The 27,843-nt window shown below is 47.2% G+C and overlaps 2 protein-coding genes across 5 annotated transcripts; one reads left to right on the top strand and one right to left on the bottom strand.

The window, feature by feature from the left end:
- Positions 1-109: 109 nt before the first annotated feature.
- On the bottom strand, positions 110-2,694 carry TMED1 (transmembrane p24 trafficking protein 1). Its single transcript, XM_036240073.1, has 4 exons — positions 2,410-2,694; positions 1,646-1,743; positions 1,322-1,505; positions 110-673 (listed from the first exon to the last, which is right to left on the bottom strand). Exons 1-4 carry the CDS (start codon positions 2,599-2,601, stop codon positions 455-457), a joined length of 693 nt encoding a protein of 230 aa, XP_036095966.1. The 5' UTR covers positions 2,602-2,694; the 3' UTR covers positions 110-454.
- A 1,744-nt stretch (positions 2,695-4,438) lies between these two features.
- Positions 4,439-27,663, top strand: CUNH19orf38 (chromosome unknown C19orf38 homolog). Of its 4 annotated transcripts, none has more exons than XM_036281920.1 (7): positions 4,439-4,549; positions 14,297-14,605; positions 16,954-17,043; positions 18,896-18,923; positions 19,628-19,671; positions 20,797-20,834; positions 26,822-27,663. In XM_036281920.1, exons 2-7 carry the CDS (start codon positions 14,302-14,304, stop codon positions 26,969-26,971), a joined length of 654 nt encoding a protein of 217 aa, XP_036137813.1. In that variant the 5' UTR covers positions 4,439-4,549; positions 14,297-14,301; the 3' UTR covers positions 26,972-27,663. The 4 variants fall into 4 exon arrangements, with proteins under 4 accessions (XP_036137813.1, XP_036137812.1, XP_036137815.1 ...); XM_036281919.1 differs by lacking the exon at positions 4,439-4,549 and adding an exon at positions 12,200-12,301; XM_036281922.1 differs by lacking the exons at positions 4,439-4,549; positions 26,822-27,663 and adding exons at positions 12,200-12,301; positions 20,652-20,721 and having other exon boundaries at positions 20,772-20,826.
- Positions 27,664-27,843: the final 180 nt, after the last annotated feature.

Here is a 27,843-nt window from a genome sequence, read left to right as displayed (position 1 = left end):
AGGGGAAGGAAGGCATGGGGTCCCATGAGCAGCAAGCCTCCTCCCTCCATGACCTTGCTCATAGGGCCAGAGGAGAAGGGAAGGGGAACTTTGCTTCCTGGAACCCATTCTGCACCAGGCAGTGGTGGTGCAGCTGAAGGCTCAGGCTAAGGCACATTTATAGTAGGGGAAAGAGGCAGGGCCAGAAAATCCCAGGGTTGCATTCAAATGCTGCATTGCCCCCCACATGCACAATTTCCAGGAAAGTGAGTACAGCCATTGAGCCACCTCTTCTGCATGGCCCAGACCTGCAAGCCAGCAAGTATTCTGGCCTGGAAGGGAAGACATAGGGGGCCACACCTCAGGCCCATAGTGCACAGCCTCCCCTCCCACAGGAAACTGTTAGTGAAGGGACCTCATAAGTCTCACACATGCACCCTGCTGCCACTCCTTTCCCCTGTTCTTCATGGACGGGCTACGTAGGCACAGGGCGCTTATCCTGGAAGAAGCGCTTGAGTGTGCAGACCTGCAGCACAGCCACTAGCAGCAGCACAGCCACATTCACAGCTGACCAGAAGTTGACCCGTTCCAGGTTGCCCTCCTGCAGGTTGCGGTCACGTGCCTCAAAGGCTCTCAGCAATGTCAGCATCTGGATGCTACGCTCCAGACGGGTCCTCATGGTCTCAATAGACTCCTGTGGGGCAAGGGAGGAACAGGGTCAGGCCTTCATCCTTTGGGGAGCAGAGACTGATAAAATGGGGAAATAGGGTGAGAGTCAGTGTTGTTTAGGGGAGAGAGAACTGACAGTACAGACTCTGACGAGGTTTCCTGCCTGAGTCTAAATCCTCATTCTGCCACTCACTGGCTGTGAAACCATGAGCAAGTTAATTACCTCTCTGGAATTCCAGTGCCTCAGAATTGTTGTGAGAACTGAATGCTTAATGCTGGCAGGGCATGTAAAGAATATTTACTAGTGGATAAGAACACAATTGCTGAAACCAGGCTGCCTGGCTTCAAATATTGACTGCCAGTTGCTAGTTGTGTGGCCTTAGGACAGTTACTGAGCCATCCTGTACCTTATTAAAACGAGGGATGGTTTGAGCACACTACCTACTTCATAGGGTGGTTGTGGAGATATACTGAGTTATTAAGCCCTTAAAATCAGGGTTGATACCTAAAAGTGTGCTATTATTTTTAACTGTTGCTGTTAAGTTGGGGGCATTGCTGCTAGGAAAGGCTGGGTCAGGCCAGGAGGACCCCAGCCAAGGTTGGAAAGCAGGTGCACACTGCTGCCCAATGCCAGAGATCTGGGAAGAGTGGCCCCAGCTCAGCCTGGGCACACCTTGATGTCCTCCATCTTGACATCCAGCATCTCCTCAGGCTCAACGACCTCTGCCCAGCCTTCGACCTCCTCATCGTCCTGCAGGCTGTCAAAGATGAGTTCAAAGAACACCAACTTCTCGGAGATTGTGCTGAAGGAGTTGTCAAAGCACAGCTTGTAGTCCCCAGCCTCCGTGGGTTCTACCCTGGGCAGATAGGCAGACACATACATGACCCTGAATGGCCGCTAGCCGAACTTTGCGAAACAGGCAGGGCGGTAACTCGAGGACACTGGGGAGGGGCAGGGCTGTAATTGAACCCCAGCAGGCAGCGGGACTTAACTCACGTGTGCACCCCATCTGCCTTGCGGGACTCACTGACCAACAGCACGCCCTGAGGGCTCTCCAGCGTGAAATCCACATCCAGCCCAGCACCTGCGATCACCTGGGGGGCAGGTAAGAGCAGGTGGAGGGCTAGGAGTAGGCCAAGAGCACCTGCCTGAGAAGGCCAAGGCTGGACCACCGAGCAGACCCATACATATCACTAAGGACCTACCTAAGCGCTGACACCCACACCTGCAACCGGGTCCTGCCCCCACCCGTCCTTCAGGCGAGCTCCCATTGATACGACAGCTTTGGGATCAGCGTTTTCATCTGGTAACACCCCCATCCGAAATCCTTGATCGGCTTTTACCTGATCACGCCCATGACGTGGCCACGCCCCAAATGAAACAACCCTATCCAGCCTTTAGCCCAAGCCCCCCAAAAATCATGATGATTACGCCCTTTCACATAGAGCATCCTGGCCACGCCCACCAACCCCTTCAATCCGACACAACCCTTTGGCCACGCCCACATAGGTCGGGCCCTATGAAGGGCGCCATTCTTCCCGATGGCCCCGCCTTCTGGCTCTCTGGCCCCGCCTTCGCCCATTACTTTCACCCCTTCTGGCTCCCACGCGTTGTGCCGTCCCTTTCATCTGACTCAGACTCCGCCCCCACGCTCACGCAAAGGCTCCACCCCTCCTCTCTTTATTGCGAGCCTTGCAGTTGCAGCTTGGCCACGCCCTCTACCCTGGGCTCCTCTCGCTCTCCGGCCCGGGACCCTCTACCTGGTACTCGGTCTCAAGGCTTGCGTTAGCCGGCGCAGACTGGTAGAAACACTGCTTTCTTCCCGCAGGCAGCAGGAATGTGAACTCGCCGTCCTGGATCGGTGGGGGCCCTGCTCCTCTCACCCCCACTGACGGCAGTAGGAGCCACAGGGCCAAGGCTAGGGCCGCGCCGGCCGCCATCATCTGGATCATTCTCTGGTCTCCTAACGGGTCGTGGCTCCTTTAAGGGCTAGCCCTACCCCCTTTACTACTCAGCGAAGCTCATTGGCAGCCGCTTCTGCCCGTTATCCGAAACCTGCGGAGTTGGGAGTGAAGGACCCTCTGTGCGCGTAGCTGCCCAAACGAAGGCCAGAAAACATTCAAACCTCTAGAGACATTTTTTTTCTAAAAGGCCCACACTTTTAGTTTCAATTGCTGGTGAAGGAAAATGGCAAAAATAAAGTATTGCGTTCTTCTCAGGCAAACATTAAGACAACTAAGGTGGAGGCTGCCGGGTCCTTCTAAGGCACAGCGGCGTGCGAAGACCCTTGGACGATCCATTCTGGGTGGAGCCGGGCCAAAGTAGAGAGTGGGCGTGGCCCCGCACGCGACCCATAGGGCTTGCATAAAAGAAGGCTCGTCGGTGTTGGGGCGGAGGATTTTTCATGTTAATGGGGGGATGACATTACCTCTAGTCTGAGCAAGACCCCAGCTTCGAAGCCCGAGTTGTCATTACCTTTGCGCCTTAGAGCCATCTCTGTATCAGTTTCCTCATCTGTAAGTTGGGGTTGATGAGAATTGCGTGAGATGAAGCCCTCGTCCACAGTGAGCACTCGGTTTTCCTTGCATAGAGTTAATAGAGGGACTTGGCCCCAAGCTGCACCCCAAGTGTCTCAAACTCAGGGGCCAGCCGCTAAGCAGAGTGATTTAGATGGCCCAGGGTAAGAAAAACGCAGTCCAGGTGTTAGAGTCAGCAGAGGAGAAGTGAAGAGGGTGTGAGCTGGGAGTTCCCTAACCCACACCATGCCTCAACCCTTTACTTGAGGCAATCACTGTATCTGGTCCTCAATTTCCTCAACTGTAAAATGGGAATGATACTAGGCCTACCTCATTGGGCTGTTGTGAAGATGAAGTTAGATAATGATGTCTAGTGCTTGCTGCAGCATAGGCCCTTATTAAATATGTTATATTCTAGGTTTATTATTCAACCATTTAACTTCTTCCTCAGACTGGTTTAGAGGATGTGAAGATGACCTCCCTTTGAAAAGCAGACAGATAAACTAAGAAGTCATTGGAGAAACCGACTTTGCTTAGTGATTTCATCTAAACATAAGAAAAATGTGTAGATGGAAATTTTAACTTTTATTTATTGATCTTAGAGAAAGGGAGAAACATGGATTTGTTGTTCCACTTTTTTACACCTTCACTGGTTGCTTCTTGTATGTGCCCTGATTGAGGATGGACCCCTCACCCCTCCTTATTTGTTTGTTAGGTTTTTTTTTGGTACGTGCCCCTAGCAGAAACCGAACCTGGGACTCTCTGGTCCGCAGGCCAGCACTCCAGCTGCTGAGCCAAACTGGCCAGCCTTCACCCCTCCTTGGCATACTATCTGGCCAGGCCAGAAATTTTGAGGTTTTAAATAGAGAACCTGGAGAGGTTGGCAGGTAGTAACAATTACTCTTTAAATACAGCTGGTGGCTGTCAGCACTCTCCGGCATTTGGAGAACTTAGGGAAGGAAGTAATAACATTTTGAAATGTCAAAGTTCATGTACGGTTGGTTGGTATTTCATTTCACTAGTTTTTCTTTATTTTTTATTTTATTTTTTGTGGTACATGCCCCTAGCGGGAATTGAACCTGGGACTCTCTCGTCCACAGGCCGATGCTCAACCACTGAGCCAAACTGGCCAGGGCAGTTTTTTATCATTCAGACTCTTCTTGGACATTTTGTGGAGGATAAGTGACTCCTTTTTTCTTTTTTTGAACGTACATTTATTAAAGCTGGAGACAGTGAAACAAAGGAAGAGCTTAGAAGAAGCAACAGGAAGAGAGCCTGGGCAGTACTGTTTTGGCCCTCTAAAAACATTGTAGGAAAGAAGTAAGCCACATGGAGTTTCGGACTCACTGAGAAGTAAAAGTTACGGTGACAGAAGTGGGCCAAGGTGGGTTTGCTTTTAGCTTACTGAAAAGCCAGAGAAACGGGGGCCTTGGAGACAGATTCCAGGGTTCGTTTGAGAAGAGCTACTGCTGCCCACTGCTCCCCTGGTTGCAGGTTTTGTGGGGGCCCGTAGAGTTTAGGAGGGGTGTGGGTATGCTCCAAGGAGAACATGCTGATTCCTTTTATTTATTCCTTACCTAAGTATATTTTAAAAATATGTTTTTATTGATTTTTTAGAGAGAGAGAGGAAGGGAGAGAGAAAAACACTGTTGTGAGAGAAAAACATTGATTGGCTGCTTCCTGCACACCCTCTGCTGGGAATTGAGACTGCAAATGGACATGTGCCCTGACCAGGAATCATACCAGAACCTCTCAGTCCATGGGATGACACTCAATCCACAGAGCCACACCAGTGGGCGTTCTTTTTTTTTTTTTTTATCCTTACCTGAGGACATTTTTCCATTTTTTGTTCAGATAGAGTGGGAGGGAGAGAGAAGAAGAGAGAGAGAGAGAGAGAAACATCGACGTGAAAGGGACACATCTAGTGGCTGCCACCCACACGACCCAACCAGGGCTGGGGACAAACTGCAACTGAGGTACGCGCCCTTATCAGGAACCAAACCCCGGTCTCTCTGGACAGCAGGCCGATGCTCTAACCATTGAGCCAAACCGGCCAGGGCTTTAATTGATTTTTTTAATGAGATGAAATTCACATTATATAAAATAAACCATTTTACAAGGAATAACTCAGTGGCATTTAGTACATTCACTATGTTGTGCAACCTCCACTTCTACTGACTTCCAAAACATTTTCATCAACCCAAAAGGAGAAACTGTACTATTAAGCAGTTACTCTTCATTCCCCCATTCACCCCAGCTTTTGGCAGAAGGTGTATTTACAGATTCTGGATTTTTCATGTAAGTGGAATATGTGACCATTAGGTAATTTCACTTTGTATAATGTTTTCAAGGTTCATCATCATAGCATGTATCAGTATTTAATTCTTTTTATGGTTAGATAATCACATGGATTATCACAATTTAGTTAACCATTCATCTGCTGATGGACATTTGGTTTGTTTCTACCTTTTGGCTATTGTGGACAATGCTGCTGTGAACATATGTGTATATGTATCTACTTTCAGTTCTTTGGTGTATATCCCTAGGAGTGGAATTGCTGGATCATATGATAATTCTACATTTAACTCTTTGAGAATCTGCCAGACTTTTCCACAATGTCTGCACCATTTTCATTCCCACCAACCATGTATGAGGGTTCCAGTTTCTCCACATTCTCATCAACACGTTATTTTCTATTTTATTTTTATTATAGTCATCTTAATGGGTGTGAAGATGTATCTCGTGGTTTTTATGCAATTTTTATTAATTTATTTTTGTTACAGATGTTTCTCCTTTTTTCCTCCTAGACACCCTCCTCCTGATCCTGCCCTCCCCCGGCATTGTTGTATATGTCCATTGGTTACACATACATGAGTATAAGTTCTTTGGTTTATTTCATCCCTTCCCCCTATCCCCCTCCCCTGAACCGTACTTTTCTATGTCATTGTGGTTTTTTTGTTTTGTTTTGTTTTGTTTTTATCCTCACTCGAGGACATTTTTCCATTTTTTGTTCAGATAGAGCAGGAGGGAGAGAGAGGAAGAGAGAGAGAGAGAGAAACATCGATGTGAAGGGACACATCGAGTGGCTGCCACCCGCACGACCAACCAGGGCCGGGGACAAACTGCAACCGAGGTACGTGCCCCTAACGGGAACCGAACCCGGGTCTCTCTGTACCGCAGGCCGACGCTCCAACCGCTGAGCCAAACCGGCCAGGGCGCATTGTGGTTTTGATTTACATTTCCCTAATGATGTCGAGCATCTTTTCATGTGCTTGCTGACCATTTGTTCAAGTCTTCACCCATTTTAAAATTGGGTTGTTTGTCTTTGTTGTTGAGTTATAAGAGGTTTGTTTTTTTTTTTTCTTTATTGATTTGAGAGAGAGAGAGAAACATCAATGAGAGAGAACATTGATAGGCTGACTCCTGCATGCCCCACACCAGGGATTTGGCCTACAACCTGGAATCCATCCAGCGACCTCTTGGTGTATGGGTCAACGCTTAACCACTGAGCCATACCAGCCAGGCGAGTTATAAGAGTTTTTAAAATAAATATTATAAGAGAAAAGGGAAGAAAGGAAAAAACAATGAGCCCGGCCGGTGTGGCTCACTGGTTGAGCGCTGACCCATGCACTAAAATGTCACCGGTTTGATTCCCTGTCAGGGCAGATGCCCAGGTTGTGGGCTGAATCCCCAGTGGAGGGCATACAGGAGGCGGCCAGTTGATGTTCTCTCATCGGTGTTTCTATTTCTCTTTCCCTCTCCCTTCCTCTCTCTCTAAAATCAATAAAGAAAAAAAAAATTTTTTAAACAATTAAAAAAAGAAAAAACCTCTCCCACTCAGCAGATCTGTGAAGTTTCAATGCTTCACCAGGGCATTTCCAGCTCTGCCTTAGCCCTCACTTCTTGTTTTTTCTGAACCTAGAGATCAGCCAGAGGTGAAAGCTTATCTTCTCCCATCTTTTCTGATCCTTTGTTCTGCCTTGGGGATGCACAATACTTTCTAAATTCCCCAGTATATATGGGTGCTTTTGAATGCTCTAATTACCCAAAGAAACTTTCACCCCAGTTTATCCTCCCAGCTTTTGGTATATCAATCATTGTTCTCAGTTGTAATCTTTTGCCCCAGGAGGCTGTAGGTTTTCTTTGCCTTACACCAGTATATGTTTTTATTGATTTTTTAAAGAGAGAGAGGGAGATAGAGACAGAAACATCGATGTGAGAGAGATACATCGATCGGCCACCTCCTGCACACCCCCCACTGAGGATTGAGCCCAAAACCCCGGTCATGTGCCCTAACCAGGAATAGAACCAGGACCTGTCAGTCCATGGGACGACACTCAATCCACTGAGCCACACCAGCTGGGCTCAACCTTTTTTTTATCTATGGCACACATAAACTAGTTACTAAAATTCAGGAGCACACCAAAAGATATATTTTTTGCCGATCTGACAAAAAAAAATAGGTATAATTTCGATTCATTCACACAGGACGGCTATTGTGTTGGCTGTTGTCATTTTTTAAAATTTATTTGACAATCTAAAGCAAAAGAGGTCAGGGCTATGATTAAATAGTCAGGTATTGCATGTTTTAAAAATTCTTCTGGCACTCCAGTGTGCTTCTTGTGGCATACCAGTTGAAAATCGCTGTCTTACACTGTTTTCCAGGAGTAAATTTGAGTCATATAGACAAGTGTCTGGAGTTAGTCTTGCAGGTAGCTCCCAGACATGTCAGAATAGACAAACACAATACTGTAAGAATGAGGGCTAGTCTTCTCCCTCAGGAGCCAGGGACACAGGCGGCTATCTTTAAGACCTGCCATGCTGGGGAAGGAGATGAGGGAAGACACAGTTTTCCTGCAGTATTCATGTTGCCTTTTTTTCTGATTGATCATTTACTTGGTTGGCTAAATATTTGGCTCTTTTCCAAAGTTTAGATAAAGTTGATTCTGGCTGTCTTTGCTCAATTTGTCAATGTTTCTGTGGAGAGACAGGCACTTGGAGCTCCTGACTCCTCCATTTTCACTGACATCTGGGGTCTGAATGGATGATTCTTATTTCCCTTTATTAAATTTTTTTTAAAAACTACCCCCTCCCTATTATTCAACAAATATTTACTGAGTGTCTGACATTGTGAATAAAACAGACACTGTCCATGTCCTTGTGGAGCTGTCATCCTAGTGTTGCTCCACTAAGATGATTTTAGGGAGTCATAGGTGCTAAGAAGTAAATGCTAGGTTGTAGGTAGGGTGGCTTATTTAGCCTGGGTGGAATCAGGGAAGGCTTCCCTGAAGAGGTAGCATTGAAGCTCAGACTTGAAGTAGAAGAGACAGTAGGAGGCAAACAGAGAGAACAGGGCCCTGAGGTCAGAAGGCACTCAGAGGATTCAAGGGGCAGAAAGGCGGTGATGAGGGTGAGAGGAGTCAGCACAGGCCACATTGTGTAGGGTCCCTATTCCCTTTGTAGTATTGGCCTAGAATCTTAGCCTGGGGTTCTTATAATCATGGGGAGTTGGCGGACTGGCTTCTAGAGGTCAGGGATCCCCTGAAATGATAACCAAAAATTCTAAGAGTGTGTGCTAGCAATTTTTGTGTGCCCCCTCCCTGAGTTCACCCTTCCCTGTACCACCCTGTGCCCTGGAGTGCTGATCCCTGTGCACTGGATCAACCTGGCTACATGAGTTTGGCCCTGGCAGGAGATCTGAGGCCTGGAGAAGAAGGTCTAGGTATATATCCCCTGGCTCCCACCCTGTTGGTCTGTATCTCTCTACCAAACCCGGCAACTCCAGCTCTCTCCAAATTCCAGGACCACCTCCTCCCTAGCACCTTTAGGCCTAAGCTGGTAACAGCTCCCAGACTACAGGAATCACCATACCTTGTTGATTTCCCTTCATCCTGTCCATGATTCCTCAGTTGTGCCTCTTACGTATGACAGCTGTGTGACAGGTGACCGATGCAGGCATGTGTTGCTGTTTTTTCTGAACTCAGTTCCAGGTTATAGAGTCCTGTGCCATATTAAATGCTCCCAGGATGAAGTCCTTACATACATCCAAGGTCCTTCACACATACTATTTCCTCTACCTAGCGTGTCACTTCCCCCATCTCCTTCTCAGGCTTTTGGAGTCAGATATCTACATGAAATCTCTTAATTCTGTCTCCTACACATCAAAGCCAAGAATCTCTCAACTCTTCTCTTCTATACACACAGAATAGAGCCACAAAAATAGACTGAATGAGTATGTTTTGGCTTTCAGGTCAAACAATTAAATATTAATGGTTCACTGTAAGCTAAGCACTGTGGTAGGCATTGGGAAACTGACCCCATCCCTGTGCCTTTGGAGGAAGAGAGCTGGATGAATTCAATAAATTCAAGCATGTTCTGTGAACCACCCTGACCTAATCTAGTTAACATTTACAGGATACATCAAACAACTGAAGGGTGTTTTTTATATATTTTAAGGGCCAATAGGATGTGGATCAAAATATGCTGGGCCACTAAAGAATTAATAAATTTCAAAGGATTGAAATTATATGGAGTATACTGTCTGACCACAAAGGAATTAAATTAAAAATCACTAATATTAAGTTATCAAAAAAAGTGCAAATATTTATAAATTAAGCAACATCTAAATAAAGTATGGTTCATAGAAAAAATTAACAGGAGCCCTGGCCAGTTTGGCTCAGCGGTTAGAGCGTCTGCCTGCGGTCCGGAGAGATCAGGGTTCGGTTCCCGCTAAGGGCACGTACTTCGGTTGCAGTTTGTCCCCGGCCCTGGTTGGTCGTGCGGGTGGCAGCCACTCGATGTGTCCCTTCACATCGATGTTTCTCACTCTCTCTCCCTTCCTCTCTCTCCCTCCCACTCTATCTGTACAAAATATGGAAAAATATCCTCGGGTGAGGATAAAAAAAAAAAAAGAAAAAATTAACAGGAAATAAGATAATATTTCTAACGATGATAATGAAACACAATACAGTTGTCCTTTGCCACTTCACGCTTCAACGTTTTCAGCTTCACTCTATTGTGGAAAGTCCAAGTGCGAAATGGCGAGGGACGACTGTATATAAATAAAGAATCCTACTTCATGGAAATTCATTTATCGCGGTAGAGTCTAGAACTGATTAACCACGATATACAAGGGCCGACTGTAAATCAAAACATGTGAGATGCAGTTAAAGCAGTGCTTAGAGGGAACTGTATAGCTTTACATGCTTATATTAGAAGATAAAGGTTTAGAATCAATGATCTGCCTTGGCCAGGTTGCTCAGTTGGTTGGAGTGTCATTCCATACACCAAAAGGTTGTGGGTTCGATTCCTGGTCAGGGCATATACCTAGATTGCAGGTTTAATTCCTAGTCGGGGTGCATATGGGAGGCAACCAATTGATGTTTCTCTCTCGCTCTCTAAAATCAATAAAAACATATCCTCAGGTGAGGATTTTTTTTAAAATGGTGAAAAAAATCTATAATCTAAGTTTCCATTTTAAGAAGCTAATAAAAGAAGAGCTGATTAATCACAATGTAAATAGAAGAAAGAAAAAAGAAAGACCAAAAAGTAAAGAAATAGAAAACAGAAATTAGAGAAAAACAATGAAGTCAAAAGTTAATACTTTCAAAGATTAATAATACTGATTAGTTTCTAGCAAGACTAATCAAGACACACACACACGCACACACACGCACATATTACCAAAGACCCCATAGACATTAAAAGAATAACAAGAAAACGTGAACAGTTCTATACCAACAGTTTCTACAACTTACATGAAATGGACAAATTCCTTTGAAACAAGCATACTAGTTGCAATAAAAGAAAATTACAAGACACTGTGTGAGAATTCAGTAAAAGAATTATTCTAAGGCCCTGGCTGGTTTGGCTCAGCAGTTAGAGTGTTGGCCTGCAGTCCAGATAGACCCGGGTTCGGTTCCCACTAAGGGCACGTTATCTCAGTTGCAGTTTGTCCCCGGTCCTGGATGGGTCATGCGGGTGGCAGCCACTCGATGTGAACCTTTCATGTTGATGTCTCTCTCTCTTCCTCCCACTCTATCTGAACAAAAAATGGAAAAAATGTCCTCGGGTGAGGATTAAAATTTTTTTTAAATTAATTTAAAAAAATTATTCTAAGTCCAGAGAGATCTGGAAAAGATTTCCCAGAGTGATATTTAAGCTGAGACCTGAAGGAGCAGGATTTGACCAGGGTGAAAGAATTATGCCTAAAATCCCTGATGTTGGAATGAGGTTTGGGTGTCCAAAGAAAAAAAGTCTGCTCTAGTGGCCCTTTTTGGTGTTTGGTGAACACAAGCTTATGTCCTTCCTGGGTATAAATCTCCAGGTGGACCCACTTGATTTGAACAGAAATGTTTACAGACCAAAGCAAACCTACTGGTCAACAAACTTTTGAAAGTTTCTGTGCTGTAACTGTAAGGCAATTTATCCTGCAAAGTATATCACTGCCTCAGTTCTGGAACTAGTGTTTTACCTGGCTGGTGAAGCTCCTGAGACTTCTCTTCTCTGTGGCTTCCCATTGGAAATGCTCACATCCCACTCAGCATTGTGCTTTGTACCATGAGTTCTTTGGATCTGTCTGCTCCTCTTAGCCGCATTCTACAGAGCAACAAGATAAGGCTTCAAAGAAGGACCATGTCTTGCCTGAGGTTACAGAGGCCAAGCCCTAACCACCATGCCCTATTAACCTCAACCTGGCATGTATATCCACTTTGGCACTGATTGGGCTGCGGTGTATGTCTTGGGAATGGGTTTCTCAAACAACCCATGGTCCTTACCCTTCCTCATGCCCAGGAGTCCTCTCAGGGGTAGAAAAAATAAATATACCCTGACCATCTTCATTTGTTTGTCCCTCCCATCTGCAGAACCATGGCTACCAAGGCTCAGAGAGGTGCTAGGGTCTGATATGTATCAATGGAAGGGGTGGGGAGAGGAGAGAGTCTCTTTCACTACCCAAGTATGTATGCAACTTCCTGCCAGTGAGGAAACACTCTGCTAGAATCAGCCCAGCTTCTCCTTTCCCTGCTCTGGCCTCACAGAGGAGTTGTGGCGAGCCCTGAGCCACACTGGCCTCAACCAGATTGCCCGGCCAAAGCTGGAGAAGCGATGCCCTGGACTGTCCTGCTCTTTGTGGCCGGTGAGCCTGACACCCCTGCACTACCCCCCTGCCACTCCCCCATGCCTGCCCACCTTGACTCTGCTCTGGGGGCAGGAGCCAGTGCCTAAGGCTGCCCTCCCCAGGTGCTAGAGGAGACTGAGCCCTGACAGATTTGTCCCAGAGACTTGGAAATGTCCCAAGAGCATGGATTTCTTTTATTGGGCTCCTCATTACCTCCACATCATGGTTATCAGAAATGCCACCCCTCTGGATAGAGCGGTGCTCACGCCCTATGACTCAGCCCCATTGGCCTCTGAGGCTCCCACCTCCAGGGCCAGAGCAGCAGATCTGCTGTGGGACAAGGGAAAGCTTGTGTAGACCTCACCCGAGCCAGATATACACTGTGCTCAGGAGCCTGGGGGCAGCTGGGGAGACACTGATCCCTCCTGTAGGAAACTGAACCCCGAAATCTATATTCCTCACCATAGCCTGGGAATCAAGATAGAACATCTCAGCCCTCTCCTCTTCCCACTCTCCCCATCCCTTATTTCCTCCAGCCACCCTGGCCTCCTTAAATACCCCATACCCCTCCCAGCTCTTGCCCATGCTGTTCCCTCATGCCTGAAATGCTTTCCCTCAGCTCTGTGTCACTTCTTCAGGGAAGCTTTCCGTGGCCACCCCAACTGATGCAGCCTCCTTATTAGTCTTGTGCTTCACAGCATTTCTTGTCTCCTCCAGAACATCAGCTCCCTGATGCAGATGTGTCTGTCTGTCTGCCTATCTCATTCACTGCTCTGTCTTCACCACCTAAAACAGGGCCTGGCACATAGTCAGTGCTGTTGATTGAAGTAATAAGAATGTAACTGCATTGCTGTGTAATAACCACTGATATGAAAAAATAATTCAAATGCAGTGATCCCTCACCATGTGCTACACAGTTGATTCCCCAACATTGCAGTGGGATGGGGATAACTATCTTCCAATTGTACATAAAAGTCAAGAAGTTTACCAACAAGTTAGAATCTATCTTGTTTTGAATGTCTTCTAGAACATATAAAAAGTAATTTAAAAAATGTATATTGCCCTGGCCGGTTTGGCTCAGCGGTTAGAGCGTCCGCCTGCGGTCCGGAGAGACCCGGGTTCGGTTCCTGCTAAGGGCATGTACCTCAGTTGCAGTTTGTCCCCGGCCCTGGTCGGTCGTGCGGGTGGCAGCCACTCGATGTGTCCCTTTCACGTCGATGTTTCCCTCTCTCTCCCTCCCACTCTGTCTGTACAAAAAATGGAAAAATATCCTCGGGTGAGGATAAAAAAAAAAAATGTATCTTGCCCTGGCCGGTTTGGCTCAGCAGTTAGAGCATCGGCCTGTAGTCCAGAAAGACCCGGGTTCGGTTCCCACTAAGGGCACGTACCTGGTTGCAGTTTGTCCCCGACCCTCGTTGGGTCATGCAGGAGGCAGCCACTCGATGTGTCCCTTTCACGTCAATGTTTCTCTTCCTCTCTCTCCCTCCTACTCTATCTGAACAAAAAAATAGAAAAATGTCCTCAGGTGAGTATTAAAAAAAAAAAAAAGTATCTTGCCCGGCCCGTGTGGCTCAGTGGTTGAGTGTGGACCCATGCACCGAGAGGTCATCGGTTTGATTCCTAGTCAGGGCACATGCCCATGTTGTGGTCCAAATCCCCAGGGGGGGCATGCAGAGGCAGCCAATCGATATTCTCTCTCATCCATGTTTCTATCTCTCCATCTCCCTTCCTCTCTCTCTAAAAGCAATAAAGAAAAAAAATTAAAAATAAAATAAATAAAAAATGTATCTTCCATGATACATGTATAAGAATTTCTATAATTGTATGTATGCCTTTGATGTATTTTCCCCTCAAAATTATCAACTGTGTGTTTGACAAGTGAAAAATATGTAATCAGTTTTGGGGAAGAAAACAAGGCCTAAAGAGGGGGAGCCACTTGCCCAAAGCCACACAGCTAGGTTGGCCCCTGCTCTAATCACCTTTTCACCTGACATCCCTGATTCTGCATTGTAGGCTCCATGGCGATACCAGCACCCTCCATCCTGCTGGTGCCCCCACACCCCAGCAGTCAAGAGGATCCTATCTACATTGAATGCATGGCCCCCAGGGGCTTCCCAGGGGCCAATTTCACGCTGTACCGAGGGCAGAAGGTGGTCCAGCTCCTGCAGGCCCCTGCAGACCAGTTCAGGGTCACCTTCAACCTGAGTGGTGGCAGCTGGGAGGCTGCAGGGGGAACATTTCACTGCCAGTATGGCGTGTTAGGCGAACACAGGCAACCACAGCTGTCAGACTTCAGTGAACTTGTGCACGTTTCCTTCCCAGGTAAGGTCTTCTCATCAGTCCTCACTGCCTGGGCTCCATTTTCTCACTACCAAACCTTTCCATGTGCTATTCCCTCTGCTTGGAAGTTGTTACAAGACAAACCAGGCTTCCAAGTTGCCAGGACTTACTCACTTTTCCGGTTTAATCCTCACAGTCACCCCATGTGATGGGTATAAGTTTCCCCATTTGGCAGATGAGAAAACCAAGGCACAAGAGATGAACTTTCCCAGTCACACAGCTAGCAGGCAGCAGAGCTGGGATTCCTCTGGCCTCCAAAGCCCAGGCATTAAATCTGCATGCACTGCCGCCACCTCCCCTCCTTGCCATATAACAGTTTAGAGCACCTTCTGTGTACCAGGCACTGTCCCTAGCGGTGCAGGCTCAGCAGTAAATGAACTAGACAGTGTTCCTGCCCTCTTGCAGCTGACATTCTGAACGGCTGGAGACAGACTATAAACAAGGAGTCTGATAATTATTTGATCTGCCAGTGGAGGGCAAGTAAAATGCCAAGGATGAAATACAGCCTGGTGAAGGGTGTCATTTTAAATACAGAGAAGAGTGGTCAGGGAACACCTCTCTGAGGAGGCAATGTTTTCTTTTGTTATTGTTGTTTTAGAATTTTTTTTTTTTGGTATGTGCCCCTAGAGGGAACTGAACCCAGGACTCTCTGGTCCACAGGCTGACACTCCAACAGCTGAGCCAAACCGGCCAGGGCTAGAAAATTTTTTTCTTTATTGATTTTAGAGACAGAGGAAGGGAAAGAAAGATAGAAACATCAATGAGAGAGAACATCAATTGGTCACCTCCTGCATGCCCCCCACTGGGGATCGGGCCCACAATCTGGGCAAGTGCTCTGACTGGGAATCGAACCAGTGACCTCTTGGTGCATGGGTCGATGCTCAATCATTGAGCCACACCAGCCAGGCGAGGAGGCAATGTTTGAGGAAATACCTGAATGATAAGGAGCCAGCCACATGAATGTCTAGAGTAGGAGAGTTCCAGGTAGAAGAAGCAGGCTGTGCAAAGGTCCTGAGGCTGGGTTGTACTTGGTATGTTTGAGAAACATGGAAGCACTCTTGATTAAAGGCTAGTGAGCAAGGAGGAAAGTAGGGAGAGACTAGAGCAGGGAGGTAGAAAAAGGGAAGGACTCTGGCTTTTTAGATGAGTAGGACAGAAGTCCTGGAAGGGCTTTTGGTCTTTCCAGGACAGGGAATGGGTGTGGGCTCTGGATTAAGAAACGGGAAGGAGGAAGGAGCCTCCAGGTGAAGCCTCTGTGTCACCATCAATTGGAACTTTCCAGCTGCAAAGAGAACTTTGTTGCCAGCAGAGGCTCGCTCAGTGATGACAGAACAGTCTCTGTGTCCTTCCCAGCCTTAACTGAGTTCCACTATCAAAGGCCCCCTTCTCTTACCTTGGTCCTGTGGTCTCAGAGTGGGGAGGTGACAACCCTTGCCCCTCCCTTCCCTGGCCCAGATGACTGAATGAACAAAGCTAACACTGTGAAAACACCATGTGTGCCTCTCTTCTTCCCCCTCCTGTCTTTGCTCCTGACGTACACTGGGGTCAGGGCATGTGCTCCCTGAGAGATCCCCTCTCTCTCCAGGGAGGGGCAGCCAAATCCTTTACAGAGAAAATTCTGGAACTGGGGCTTCATGCTTCTGTGGCTGACCTCTGTGTGGGCCTCATGGTCCACATGTCTGGGGGTGGATGTCCTGTAATCACCTGGTACCCATGCTTGAAGCCAGAAAGAATTTTCAGGCTTCAAGTAACTGAAAACTTGACTCAAACTGGCTTCAACAACAAAGGGGGATTTGTTTACTCACTGAACTGAAGTCAGTTCACAGTACTGAAGTCAGTTCACAGTTCTGATTTCAGGCATGGCTGGATCCAGGTGCCCAAAGGTGTAGGAATCATTTGCCACCTCTCAGTTTAGCTTTCTTCTGTGTCTTATTCTTAGGCAAGCCCTCCCCATCATGGTGGCAAAATGGTGTCCAGCAGCTCCAGATGTATATCCTACCAGCTTTGTAGTACTGGCTAGAGGTGTAAACCTTTCTTCCCAGCAGTGGCCTATCCAAAGTCTCAGAATTAGCTCTCATTGGCTCACCTTGGGTCACATGTCCATCTCTGAACCAATCACAATGACTAGGGGGAAGGGAATGTGCTAATTTGATAGATACAAAGTTTGCTGGTCCCTAGGGTCCAACTGCACACAAGTCACATAGTTGGGGGATAAGAGGGGGCAGCTGGCTCCAGCAAGATAACCTGGAGGAATGACAGTTGTCCTACCTGCTCCTGTGCCTCCACAACTCCATGACCTGCCCACTCTCTCTTTTCTCATTTTCTTCTAGCGCCCATTTGGATCCTGGCACTCTCCTTGAGCCTGGCTGGAGCCCTCCTCCTTGCTGGGCTGGTGGCTGTTGCTGTGGTGATCAGAAAAGGTAACAGCAGGCAAAGAAAGCATGGCCCATGGGCTGCCAGTATGCCACCCCTGGAATGTGTAAATGCACTTCCACTCACACCCATGTTTTAGGAGCACAGAATTGGGGAGGTCTTACTCCAAAACTTAGCAGTGAAGAAACTTCCAGAAGTATGATGGTAGTGGGCAGGGGAAATTGATATATATTTAATTATGGTTAAGTATTCATAACATAAAATTTACCTTTTAAAATGTCAGTTCAGTGGCATTAAGCACATTCACATTGTTGTACAGCCATGACCACCACCCATCTCCAGAACTCTTTTTTCTTAATCCTCGTGTGAGGAAATGCTCATTGATTTCTAGAGAAAGAGGGAGAGAGAGAGAGAAAGAAACATAGATCTGTTGTCTCCTGCATGCGCACCCCAAACAGGGATTGCCCTGACCGGGGATTGAACCCACAACCTTTTGATGTACAGGACAATGCTCCAACCAACTGAGTCACCTGGCCAGGCCTCCAGAATTCTTTCATCTTCTCAAACTGAAATTTTGTCCCCGTTAAACATTAACTCCCCATCCCCCTCCACCCATCCTCTGGCACCCACTGAAATTACTTTGTTAAAAATCCTCACCCGAGGATATGATTTTATTGATTCCAGAGAGAGAGGAAGGGGGAGAGAGAGAGAGAGAAACATCAATCCATTGCCTCTCATACAAGCCCTGACAGGGTATCAAACCTGCAACCTAGGTATGTGCCCTGACCAGGAATCGAACCCACAACCTTTTGGTGTAAGGAACAACCCTTCAACCAACTTAGCCACCTGGCCAGGGCCAGACACACTTTTATTTTTAGTTATTTATTTATTTAAATAAATTTTATCTTTTTTTTGAGAGAGAAACATGGGTGTGAGAGAGCTACATTGATTGATAGGCTGCCTCCTGCATGCCCCCTACTGGGGATCGAGCCCACAATCCGGGTATGTGCCCGGCCAGGAATTGAACCAGGACCTCTCAGTCCATGGAGCAAAACAAAGCTCAATCCACTGAGCCACAATGGCCAGGCCAGAAATCTGGTGTTTTTTTTTTAATATCTGCTGTTTTTCAGATGTTGAGAAAGTGAAGTCCAGTTGAAATTTTTTTTCTCTTCTCACTGAATGTCCGTATAATAAAGAAATTGAAAATGTAGCCACCATTTTTTTTTGTTTGTTTTTGTTTTTTGTTGTTTTTATTCTCATCCAAGGACATTTTTGCATTTTATCTTCAGATAGAGCAGCAGGGAGAGAGGAAGGGAGAGAGAGAGAGAGAGAGAGAGAGAGAGAGAAACATCGATGTGAGGGAGACACACCTAGTGGTTGCCACCCACTTGACCCCAACCAGGGTCGGGGACAAACTGCAACCAAGGTACATGCCCTTAGCGGAAACCGAACCCAGGACTCTCTGGTCTGCAGGCCGATGCTCTAACCACTGAGCAACCGGTCAGGGCTGTAGCCACGATTTTTAACAAGAAAATGAGTTTACTATCTAAGGGCCTTTTTTTTTGTAGGCCACATACAATCACCAAGGATCATTTATTTAGTCAAATGTGTCCCACCCGCTCCTAAAACAAAAACAAAAACCAAATACACACACACACACACACACACACACACACAATTTAACATGCTTATACTTGTTTGAAGTCTTTACCAACACACATTACTCATATACTTGGGGAAATAAATGTTTGTAGTTCTGTTGAATGACAAATTTGCCAGGGAAGAAGGCAAGTCTAGGTCACAAATGTCTGAGGGGGGCTTTTGGGTTTTAGAAACTTGCAACCAGGATGTACCCAGGATCAAAATCTAACAAATGCTTATTTATTTTTTGTTCCCCAGTTAAAGTAAAAAAAATGCAGAAGAAAAGGTGAGACCATCCCTGGAGACCCTCAGAGGGTGGTTTGGGGAAAAGAAATATTCAGTCCCGGGGCAAGAGTTCCTGATGGGTGTTAGGGACTCTAAGAGCTGGCCAGGTTCTGGGAACAGAAGGGCACTTCCCTGGCTGTGTGGGAGCTCCGCTGCCAACAGCACCCTCTGATGGGAGGGCCCCTTAATAGGAATAGGGGTGCGGGGCCCTGGGCTAGGAGACTCTGAAGCTGGAGCTCCTTTTATTCTCATAGCAGCCCTGGAAGCAGGCACTATAAATAGCCCCATTTTCTAGATGAGGAGACTGAGGCACAGGGAGCAAGTGGCTGAGTCTTCCTCACATCCTTTTACTGCCAGCTGCCAAAAATGGTATAATCACTCTAGAAATCTACAGTGGGAGGAGGCAAGTGGCATCCCCCTGGGGTTGTGCAGTGCCCAACTTGATGCCCTGGTTCCTGGGCATGAGGATGTCCCAACTGGTCACTGGTTTCTCCCTCTAAGAGGGGTGGACACCCTGCTGCCTAGTGGCAGACAGCTAGCAGCAGCCCTGGGATGGAATCTTGACTTCATCTGGCTTGTGGGACTTTTGCAAGAGAATTTCCACCTGAGAGGATTCAGGGTGGGTGGGGAACAAAGGCCAAGTTTGGTGCCTAGAAAAAGCCTCCTGCCTGAGATGGCATCACTCTCTTCCCAATCCCTTTGCAGAGAGCAAGAATCCTGTTGGGCCCAGATTCACTTCACCACCACAGGTTTGTGCCTCCTACTTGATCCTGCTGTCCCTACCCCTGCTCCCAGGTGGGGTTCACTGCCTCAAAACACTATAGGCATCAGTACTCACTACAGAACCTCTTCTGGGGCTGATCACTTCCCTTAAGGGCAAGAATACACTCTCTCCCCTTTCCAACTCCCCTCACCAGGTTTCACCTCTCACGTTCTCTCCTTGCCTCATCCTTGGACCTTTAATGCTTGCTGGTCTCTGCCTAGAGCACTCTTCTTCCTCTGGTATTAGTCTGAAGATCATGTCCTCCAGGAAGCCTTTCTTGACTCCCTAGACAGGGTTTGCACTTTCTATTTACATGCTCCCAACAGGCACCCTATCATTCTTCTTACCCCTTAGTAGAAACACAATCAAGTAATCATTACCTGTTGAGTATGTAATATTTGCCTCCAGCAGTGGACGGTCAGCTTCCCGGGGGACACACTACGTCTGTCTTGTCCACTGGAGCGCCAGGGTGCTTTCACAATACCTATCACCACCTCAAATGGAGCCCCATTTGAGGTCCAAACGTGCTGTTCTTCCGGCTTCCACCAGGGGGCGAGGGGCAGCCAGTCTGTGATGCACAATGTTCAGGAAGGGGCCCCAAATGGAGAACCTCCATCCTCCTACTTCTTTCACTGTCCCACACATTTCTTGACCACCTACTGTGTGTTGTGATCTCGATGACCAAGACAGAGGTGGTCTTTGACAACAAGCTCACACTCCAGTGGGGAAACAGCTGATGTTGGCCCGGTCCTGTGGGGGGTTGGGAGGGGGGTTCCCCAAAGAAGTGACATTTAAGCAGAGACCTTCAGGAGGCGCTTGGGGACAGCCTGGGCGGTGGAAGGAGCTGAGAGGTCTTTCTGAACACCCATTTTCCGGAGGGCAACGAAAAGCTGCTGAAGGAAGACTCGGAGCATAAGAGGGACAGGTTGCGATGTAATGTGCATCTGTGAATGGTTCATCCTGCAGAATGGCTGCAAGGGAACAAAGAGGATGTAGGAGATGGACCCTACCCCCTACCTCAGGATCAACATTGAACGTATGGGCTTAGGGAAATGGGGGTGAGCAGGGAATTTAAACTGGCCCTAGGTTTCCCTCTCTCTTTCTCTTCCAGACATGTCCTTTGATAATTCCTTGTTTGCCATCTCAACGGTAAGTTCATTTCTTGGTCCCGGTTTTCTGCTGACTGTCCAAACCCAGGAAGGCAGGGGCTACCAGCAGGCTGTGTTGACCTATTGTATCTGAGTGGGGACAGGTGTGTGGGGCGGTGGTGACTGTGAAAAGCCCAGAATCAGGGAGCAGGGATTTGTTTGTGAGCTGAGAGCTGGTTCTGAGACACCCTGGGATTGGAGGCAGCCACATCCAGGCCACTGTATGGCAATGGGCAGGCCACTGGGGGTGCTTGCTGTTAGGGTCAGCACAGTCTCTGTGTTCAGTTGGGTCAACTCCTCAGAATAGTGACAGAGGGGACTAAGGAGGACCTGGTCGCGTTTTGGGGGTCATAGAGTCTTGTGACAATCTGATGTACACTGTAGCCCACTCCTCGTATAAAGAAAAGCTTCTTGGCCCTGGTCGGTTTGGCTCAGCGGTTAGAGCATCAGCCTGCAGTCCAGAGAGACCCGGGTTCGGTTCCTGCTCAGGACATGTGCCTCCATTGCAGTTTGTCCCCGGCCTGGTTGGTTGTGCGGGTGGCAGCCACTCGATGTGTCCCTTTCACGCCGATGTTTCTTTTTCTCTCTCTCTTCTTCCCACTCTATCTGAACAAAAAATGGAAAAATGTCCTCAGGTGAGGATAAAAAAAAAAAAAAAGAAAAGCCTCTTGCCTGGGCCAGTTTGGCTCAGCAGTTAGAGCATTGGCCCACGGACCAAAGGGTCATGGGTTTGATTCTGGTCAAGGGCATGTACCTTGGTTGTGGTTCGATCCCCAGCCCTGGTTGAGGTTGTGTGGGAGGCAACCAATTGGTGTGTCTCTCTCCAACACTATCTGAAAATCAATGGAAAAGTGTCCTCAGGTGAGGATTAAAAAAAAAGTCTCTTCTGGGAATTAAGCTTAAATATTGCTGTTGTGCATTTTCCCTTTTAGTTTAGAGGGTCTCACTACACTCCCCCCTCCTCATCAAGGGATGTTGCTTCCCCAGATCATACATGTTAGAGCTGAGATTTGAACCCCTCTGTACAACCGCATCTTGGGGTGGCCTTGGTGTTTGTACTTTATTACTCTGTTTTTTTACTAAATTAGAGATGCTGATTCATGGACACACCATAGATCAAGAAAATGTTCAGCCGCTCCTTTTCACACGGAGAGGAGTACAGGACTGAGGTGAAGGTGGCCTTACCCGAAGTGACCTCAGAGGTCCCATTTGGACAAGTAGACACTTTGGGACTGCTGTTAGGGCACCTTGGGCAGAGTCTTCTACTTAAGGCACCATGATGGGGAGTGGCGAGAGGGGATGGGAGAAGCGTTGGATTGGTCATCACACTCTTCCTGGGCATCTGGACAAGAACAGGATGATGAGGCCCTCACTCCCTCAGAGCTTTTTAATTCTTATGGGGGAGACACATGATGCCAAATGGGTTAGGAGTAAGTAGGAAAAGTCACTTCTCACTTAGGAGAGCCAAGGCGTCTCAGAGATGGGCGACAAGCAGGATATAGCTGTGGAGGATTGATTCAGGCTCCGAACACATTCTTGGCACTGCATGGGTAACTGGGGTAGAGCAGAGTAAGAAGTTGATGGGTCATTTGGAGAACTTTGACTTTTACCTCAAGGGAGGTGGGAGCCATGAAGGTTTCAGAGCAGAGAAGAGACATAACCAGAGTCAGGTGCTCACAGACTGTGGGGACAACAGACTCGGAGGGTGTGGAAGAACTGGTCCAGGCACTCGAAGTGGTTTGGTCCAGCATGTTGACAGCAGAGGTGGAAGAAGTGAACAGATGCAGGCCAGGCAGATTCAGAAGTTGTGAGACATGGCACTGATTTTTTTTTTTTTTTTCCATCCTCACCCAAGGATATGTTTGTTGATTTTAGAGAGAGAAAGAGAGAGAAACATCAATGTAAGAAACATTGATCAGCCTGGCCCATGTGGCTCAGTGGATTGAGCGTTGTCCCATGGACTGAGAGGTCCCAGTTCAATTCCTGGACAGGGCATATGCCCAGGTTGTAGGCTTGATCTCCAGCAAGGGATGGGAAGGAGACAGCTGATCAATGTTTCTCTCTCACATCGATGTTTTTATCTCTCCATTTCTTTCTCTCTAAAAAAATCAATAAAAACATTAAAAAAAAAGAAACATTGATTGGCCCTGGCCGGTTTGGCTCAGTGGTTGGAGTGTTGGCCTGCGGACCAGAGAGTCCTGGGTTTGGTTCCCGCTAGGGCCATGTACCAAAAAAAAAGAAACATTGATAGGTTGCCTCCCATACCTGCCCTGACTGGGAATTGAACCCCAAACCTTTTGATGTATGGTACGATGCTTCAACTGACTGGGCTACATGGCCAGGGCATGGTGCTGATTTTTGACTAGATGATCCGACTGAAGAAGGAAGAGGAGGCATGGGGACTCCTGGGGAGGGACGGCTTAGAGGGACAAGGGACAGGCCACCTCACTCGATTATGCCCAAGAGCAGATGGAGATGTGAATCTGGAATTCTGGAGAGAGTAAGGAAGTTTAAATTGGTTCCCAGTCACTGGTATACAGATAGTGGCAAGGAAGGGGCTTGGTGCCAGGCTGTTCAGCCTTCTGAGGTCTATACTCTGGGAACAAATCCTGAGTTGTTAAGAAAACACTGGCAGGCAGGGCAAGTTCTAAAACTTTCTGTGAGATGCCTTAGGCTCAAAGCACTAGCCGGGTGATTCTTTTTAAAAAAGATACTTAAAATGGCCTGGCTGTTGTGACTCAGTGGTTGAGCATTGACCCATGCACCAAGAGGTTGCCGGTTCTATTCCCGGTCAGGGCACATGCCCACGTTGTGGGCTCAATCCCCAGTGAGGGGCATGCAGGAGGCGGCCAATAGATGCTCTCTCACAATGATGTTTCTCTCTCTCTCTCCCTCTCCCTTCCTCGAACTGGTGACCCCTTGGTGCATGGGTTGACGCTCAACCACTGACCAACACTGTCCAGGCATGAAAAAAATTTTTTTTAATTAAAAAAAAAGATACTTAAAATGAAACAATGGGAAACAGAAAAACAACTTATTTATCAGTATCTTAGTCCTGGTGACTATTTAATTATTTATTGCTATATATTTTTATTTTTTTATTATTTTTTTATCCTCACCTGAGGACATTTTTCCATTTTTGTTCAGATAGAGTGGGAGGGAGAGAGAGGAACAGAGAGAGAGAGAAAAACATTGATGTGAAAGGGACACATCGAGTGGCTACCTCCCGCACAACCCCAACCAGGGCCGGGAACAAACTGCAACGGAGGTACATGCCTTGAGCGGGAACCGAACCCTGGTGTCTCTGGACCATAGGCTGACGCTCTAACCACTGAGCATAACTGGCCAGGGTATATTGCTATATAACAGTGATACCTCGGTTCTCGAACGCCTTGACTTTCGACCAAATCGGTATTCGACCAGGAGATTCGAGAAACTTTTGTCTTGGAATCCGAACAAATATTTGGAACTCGAACTTCCGAGATGAGCCAAGTTGAGCCGAATGGCGTTCATTCGGCCCAGCGCGCCTTGCTTGCGTCATCAGTGTGAGTGCAGAGAGAGAGTCACGCTTTGTGGAGAGAGTCACGCTTTACACTGAATTTAACCCTTAGACATACTGTACACTTTTATTTCTTGTTGAGACTTATGTTTTTCTACATATTATATACAAATTAGGCCAGTAAATAGGCATTTTCTGGGGCTTGGAACGAATTAATCCAGTTTCCATTATTTCCTATTGGTTTCATTGCTTCGGTTCTCGAACAATTTGGTTCTCGACCGTCCTCCTGGAACGAATTATGTTCGAGAACCGAGGTATCACTGTATTTTTAAATTAATACTTTTTAAAAATATGAAACACATCCATATGTTAAAATTATACATACAGTAGTATTTTTGCTATCACTTAACCCTTCTCCATCCACTGGTCTCCTCTACACACACAGAAGTAACCACTGTTAGGAACTTCTTGCAAAATGTAAGCAAAGGTGAAAATAACAAATCTATATCCTCACCCTTTTATTTTTAAGATTTTTAATTTATTTTTTAGAGAGAGAGGAAGGGAGAGAGGGAGAGAAAGAAACATCAATGTGAGAGTAAAACATCCATCAGTTGCCTGCACACCTCCTACTGGGGATTGAGCCTGAAACCTAGGCATGTGACTTGACTGGAAGTCAAACCAGCAACCTTTCAGTGCATGGGACAATGCCCAACCAACTGAACCACACTGGCCAGGGTTATCCCTCACTCTTTTAAACACAGATGATAGCGTAATGCATACACTGTATGTGCAATGCTTCTTTTCCTTAATAGTACAATCTAGTGATCTTTTCTAGTTTCTTTTCTTTAACTGTGGTAGAATATATATAACAAAATGTACCTTTTAACTATTTGTTTTAATTCTTACTTGAGGATACTTTTCTATTTATCTTTAGATAGGGAGGGAGAGAGGGAAAGAGAGAGAAACATCAACATGAGAGGGACACATCTACTGGTTGCCTCCCGTATGACCTGGACTAGCGCCAGGGACGAACCACAACCAAGATATGTGCCCTTGACCAGAATCGAACCCGTCACTCTTTGGTCCTCGGGCTGATGCTCTACTGCTGAGCCAAACTGGCCAGTGCAGAATTTCCTTTCTTTCTAAGGCTGAATAATAGTCCATTGTATGTGTATACCACATTTTGTTTATCCAGCCACCCATTGATGGACACATGGGTTGCTTCCACCTTTGGGCTATTGTGAATAATGCTGCTATGAACATGGGTGTGCAAGTATCTGTTAGAGTCCCTTCTTTCAATTCTAGCTTCTTTTTGAAGTACTAGAAAGCTGTGCTGTTGGGTGAAATTAAAATGAAGCTGCTGATACATCTCTTAGCTTGTACTGTGTCACTACATTGAGGATCTGATACTTACTTTATAACACCCTATAAAGTGCAATTTTTTTTTTTTTTTTTTTTACAAACAAGGAGATAGAAGCTAGTTATGGGCCTTACTGGGGTCACCCAGCTAGGGAGGAGCAGGACTGGGAGTGGAACCCCAGCCTGCTCTCATCTGCCAGTCTTCAGTTTTTGCAAGTTTATCTCTTTTTTTTTTTTCTTTAATATATTTATTGATTTTTAGAGAGAGAGAGGAAGGAAGAGGGAGAGAGAGATAGAAACATCGATTGTGTGCCTCCCACACATTCCCTACTGGGGCTCAAGCCCACAACTGGGGCATGTGCCTAACTGGGAATCAAACTGGTGACCTTTTGGTGCATGGGAGGATGCTCAACCACTGAGCCACACTGGCTGGGCGGTTCATTTCTTCCTGACTGGCATGTGGAGTAGGAGCCTTCAAGGAGAGGGTAGACTTTTGAGGAAGCCCAGAATGGAAGGGGAGGAGATAATAGTAATAGCTTTATTCACTTAACACTTAAACCTTATAGTGTGTTGCATTAGGTGCTTTAATTCCTTTATGCTTTGTAGTAACCCCAGGAAGAGGGTATTAGTGCTCTCCCTATTGTGCAAAAGGGGAAACTGAGCACAGAGGAATTAAATCATTCAACTGAGATCACACCATTAGGAAGTACTGGAGCTGGGACTGAACCCAGGATGCTTGGTCCCCTATTCAGCACAGAGGAAGGGAGGAGGACAGAAGGCAGATCAGGGCCCTGAAGCTGTGGGGTACATGCATGTGGGTTGAGATGAGACCTGATGGTCTAGGACAGTGATTCTCAACCTTCCTAATGCCAGGACCCTTTATTACAGTTCCTCATGTTGTATGTGGGCGTATCTGCATGTGGGTGGACCCGCCTGGAGATGGATAGAGGAGCCATGTCTTGGTTCCTAAGATCATTGGGAATATATGTTTTCCGATGATCTTAGGCGACCCCTGTGAATGGGTCGTTCGAGCCCCAAAGGGGTTGTGACCCACAGGTTGAGAACCACTGGTCTAGGGGAAATCCTGAAACCCCAAATCACCCAGTTCTATTTTTCTTCCATGGACAAAGAAAATGACTTCAGAAGGAGACACAGTCACCCTGGATGCTTGCTCAGGCTCTGCTGCAACCGATGAAAACTCCAGGCCCCGGAAGAGGCCCACCTCCACATCATCCTCACCTGAGCCCCTTGAATTCAGCACCTTCCGGGCCTGCCAGTGAGGCTGAGGATTGGGGCTCCTCTCTCTTTGTCTATGCATTCTGCCCTCCATTCACCCTTTCATTTGAGCTGGTGGGCTGTGTAGGGACCGAGGTCCTTGCAGCTACTTTGGGGGGCTCTGGCTGCTGCTTTCTCAGGGAACTGGACAGAGACAAAGGGATGCCTGGCCTTGAGACCTTTCTCACAGAGGAGCAGGAGTGGAAGAGAGGGGGAGCAGGCATTGGTGGGGAGGCTGGACAGAAAGCAGGAAGTCTCTCTTTGGAGCCTCAGCTTCTCAGACCACCAGGGAAATTGTTAGGATCCCTTCTGGTCTTCAGTTGGGCCATAAGAGGTCTGAGCTCTCTGCACACCCCTCTGGTTTCCTCTTCCCTTGTCACACCTGACTTGGACAACCCAACTGAGTTTTTGCAGCACAGGGTACCTGGGGGTATGTTCTGAGTGTCTGCCTTGCTGGTATACCTAAGTTAATTATAGCACGTGTTGAGCTGTTCCCCAGTCCTCTACGGAGTGGAATCCTTCAAGCCTGGGACTTCTGGGGACCAATCACTGGCTACCTGGTGGATGGGGGGAGTACCCCTCAAATGCTTGCAGAACAAGGTGTTTTATAGGGAGGCCCATGAGGGTGGAGGGAGGGGACAGTGCCTCAGGGAACTCTGCTCAAGTCCTGGCGTTGGTGGGTAGAGGAGGTAGCATGACGCAGGAAGGGGCAGCGGATTATTGGGAAGAATGAATACTAAATGAGGAGGTGCAGGGAAGGGTGGGAGCTGGGGAAGATGGTAAGTGACTGTAACACTCTTTGGGTCCCCCAAAAGGGGCCCTGGAACAGTGGAGGGGGGGAACTTGGAGGGAAGATGGGGGTGTGTGTGAAAAGGCG

The sequence above is a fragment of the Molossus molossus genome, unplaced genomic scaffold (assembly GCF_014108415.1).
Source record: "Molossus molossus isolate mMolMol1 unplaced genomic scaffold, mMolMol1.p scaffold_m16_p_4, whole genome shotgun sequence".
Classification (NCBI taxonomy): domain Eukaryota; kingdom Metazoa; phylum Chordata; class Mammalia; order Chiroptera; family Molossidae; genus Molossus; species Molossus molossus.
The sequence above is the reverse complement of the archived record's forward strand: the minus strand, read 5'-3'. Positions and strand labels throughout refer to the sequence as shown.

Bases quoted from the DNA above. Each gene is read 5' to 3' on its own strand.
- CUNH19orf38 (XM_036281919.1), top strand. From the start codon at position 12,271: ATGCCCTGGACTGTCCTGCTCTTTGTGGCCG. The intron at 12,302-14,296 runs GTGAGCCTGACA...TCTGCATTGTAG, and splicing joins TGTCCTGCTCTTTGTGGCCG to GCTCCATGGCGATACCAGCA. The intron at 14,606-16,953 runs GTAAGGTCTTCT...ATTTTCTTCTAG, and splicing joins TGTGCACGTTTCCTTCCCAG to CGCCCATTTGGATCCTGGCA.
- TMED1 (XM_036240073.1), bottom strand. From the start codon at position 2,601: ATGATCCAGATGATGGCGGCCGGCGCGGCCCTAGCCTTGGCCCTGTGG. The intron at 1,506-1,645 runs GTGAGTTAAGTC...CTATCTGCCCAG, and splicing joins AAGGCAGATGGGGTGCACAC to GGTAGAACCCACGGAGGCTG. The intron at 674-1,321 runs GTGTGCCCAGGC...CTTGCCCCACAG, and splicing joins TCAAGATGGAGGACATCAAG to GAGTCTATTGAGACCATGAG.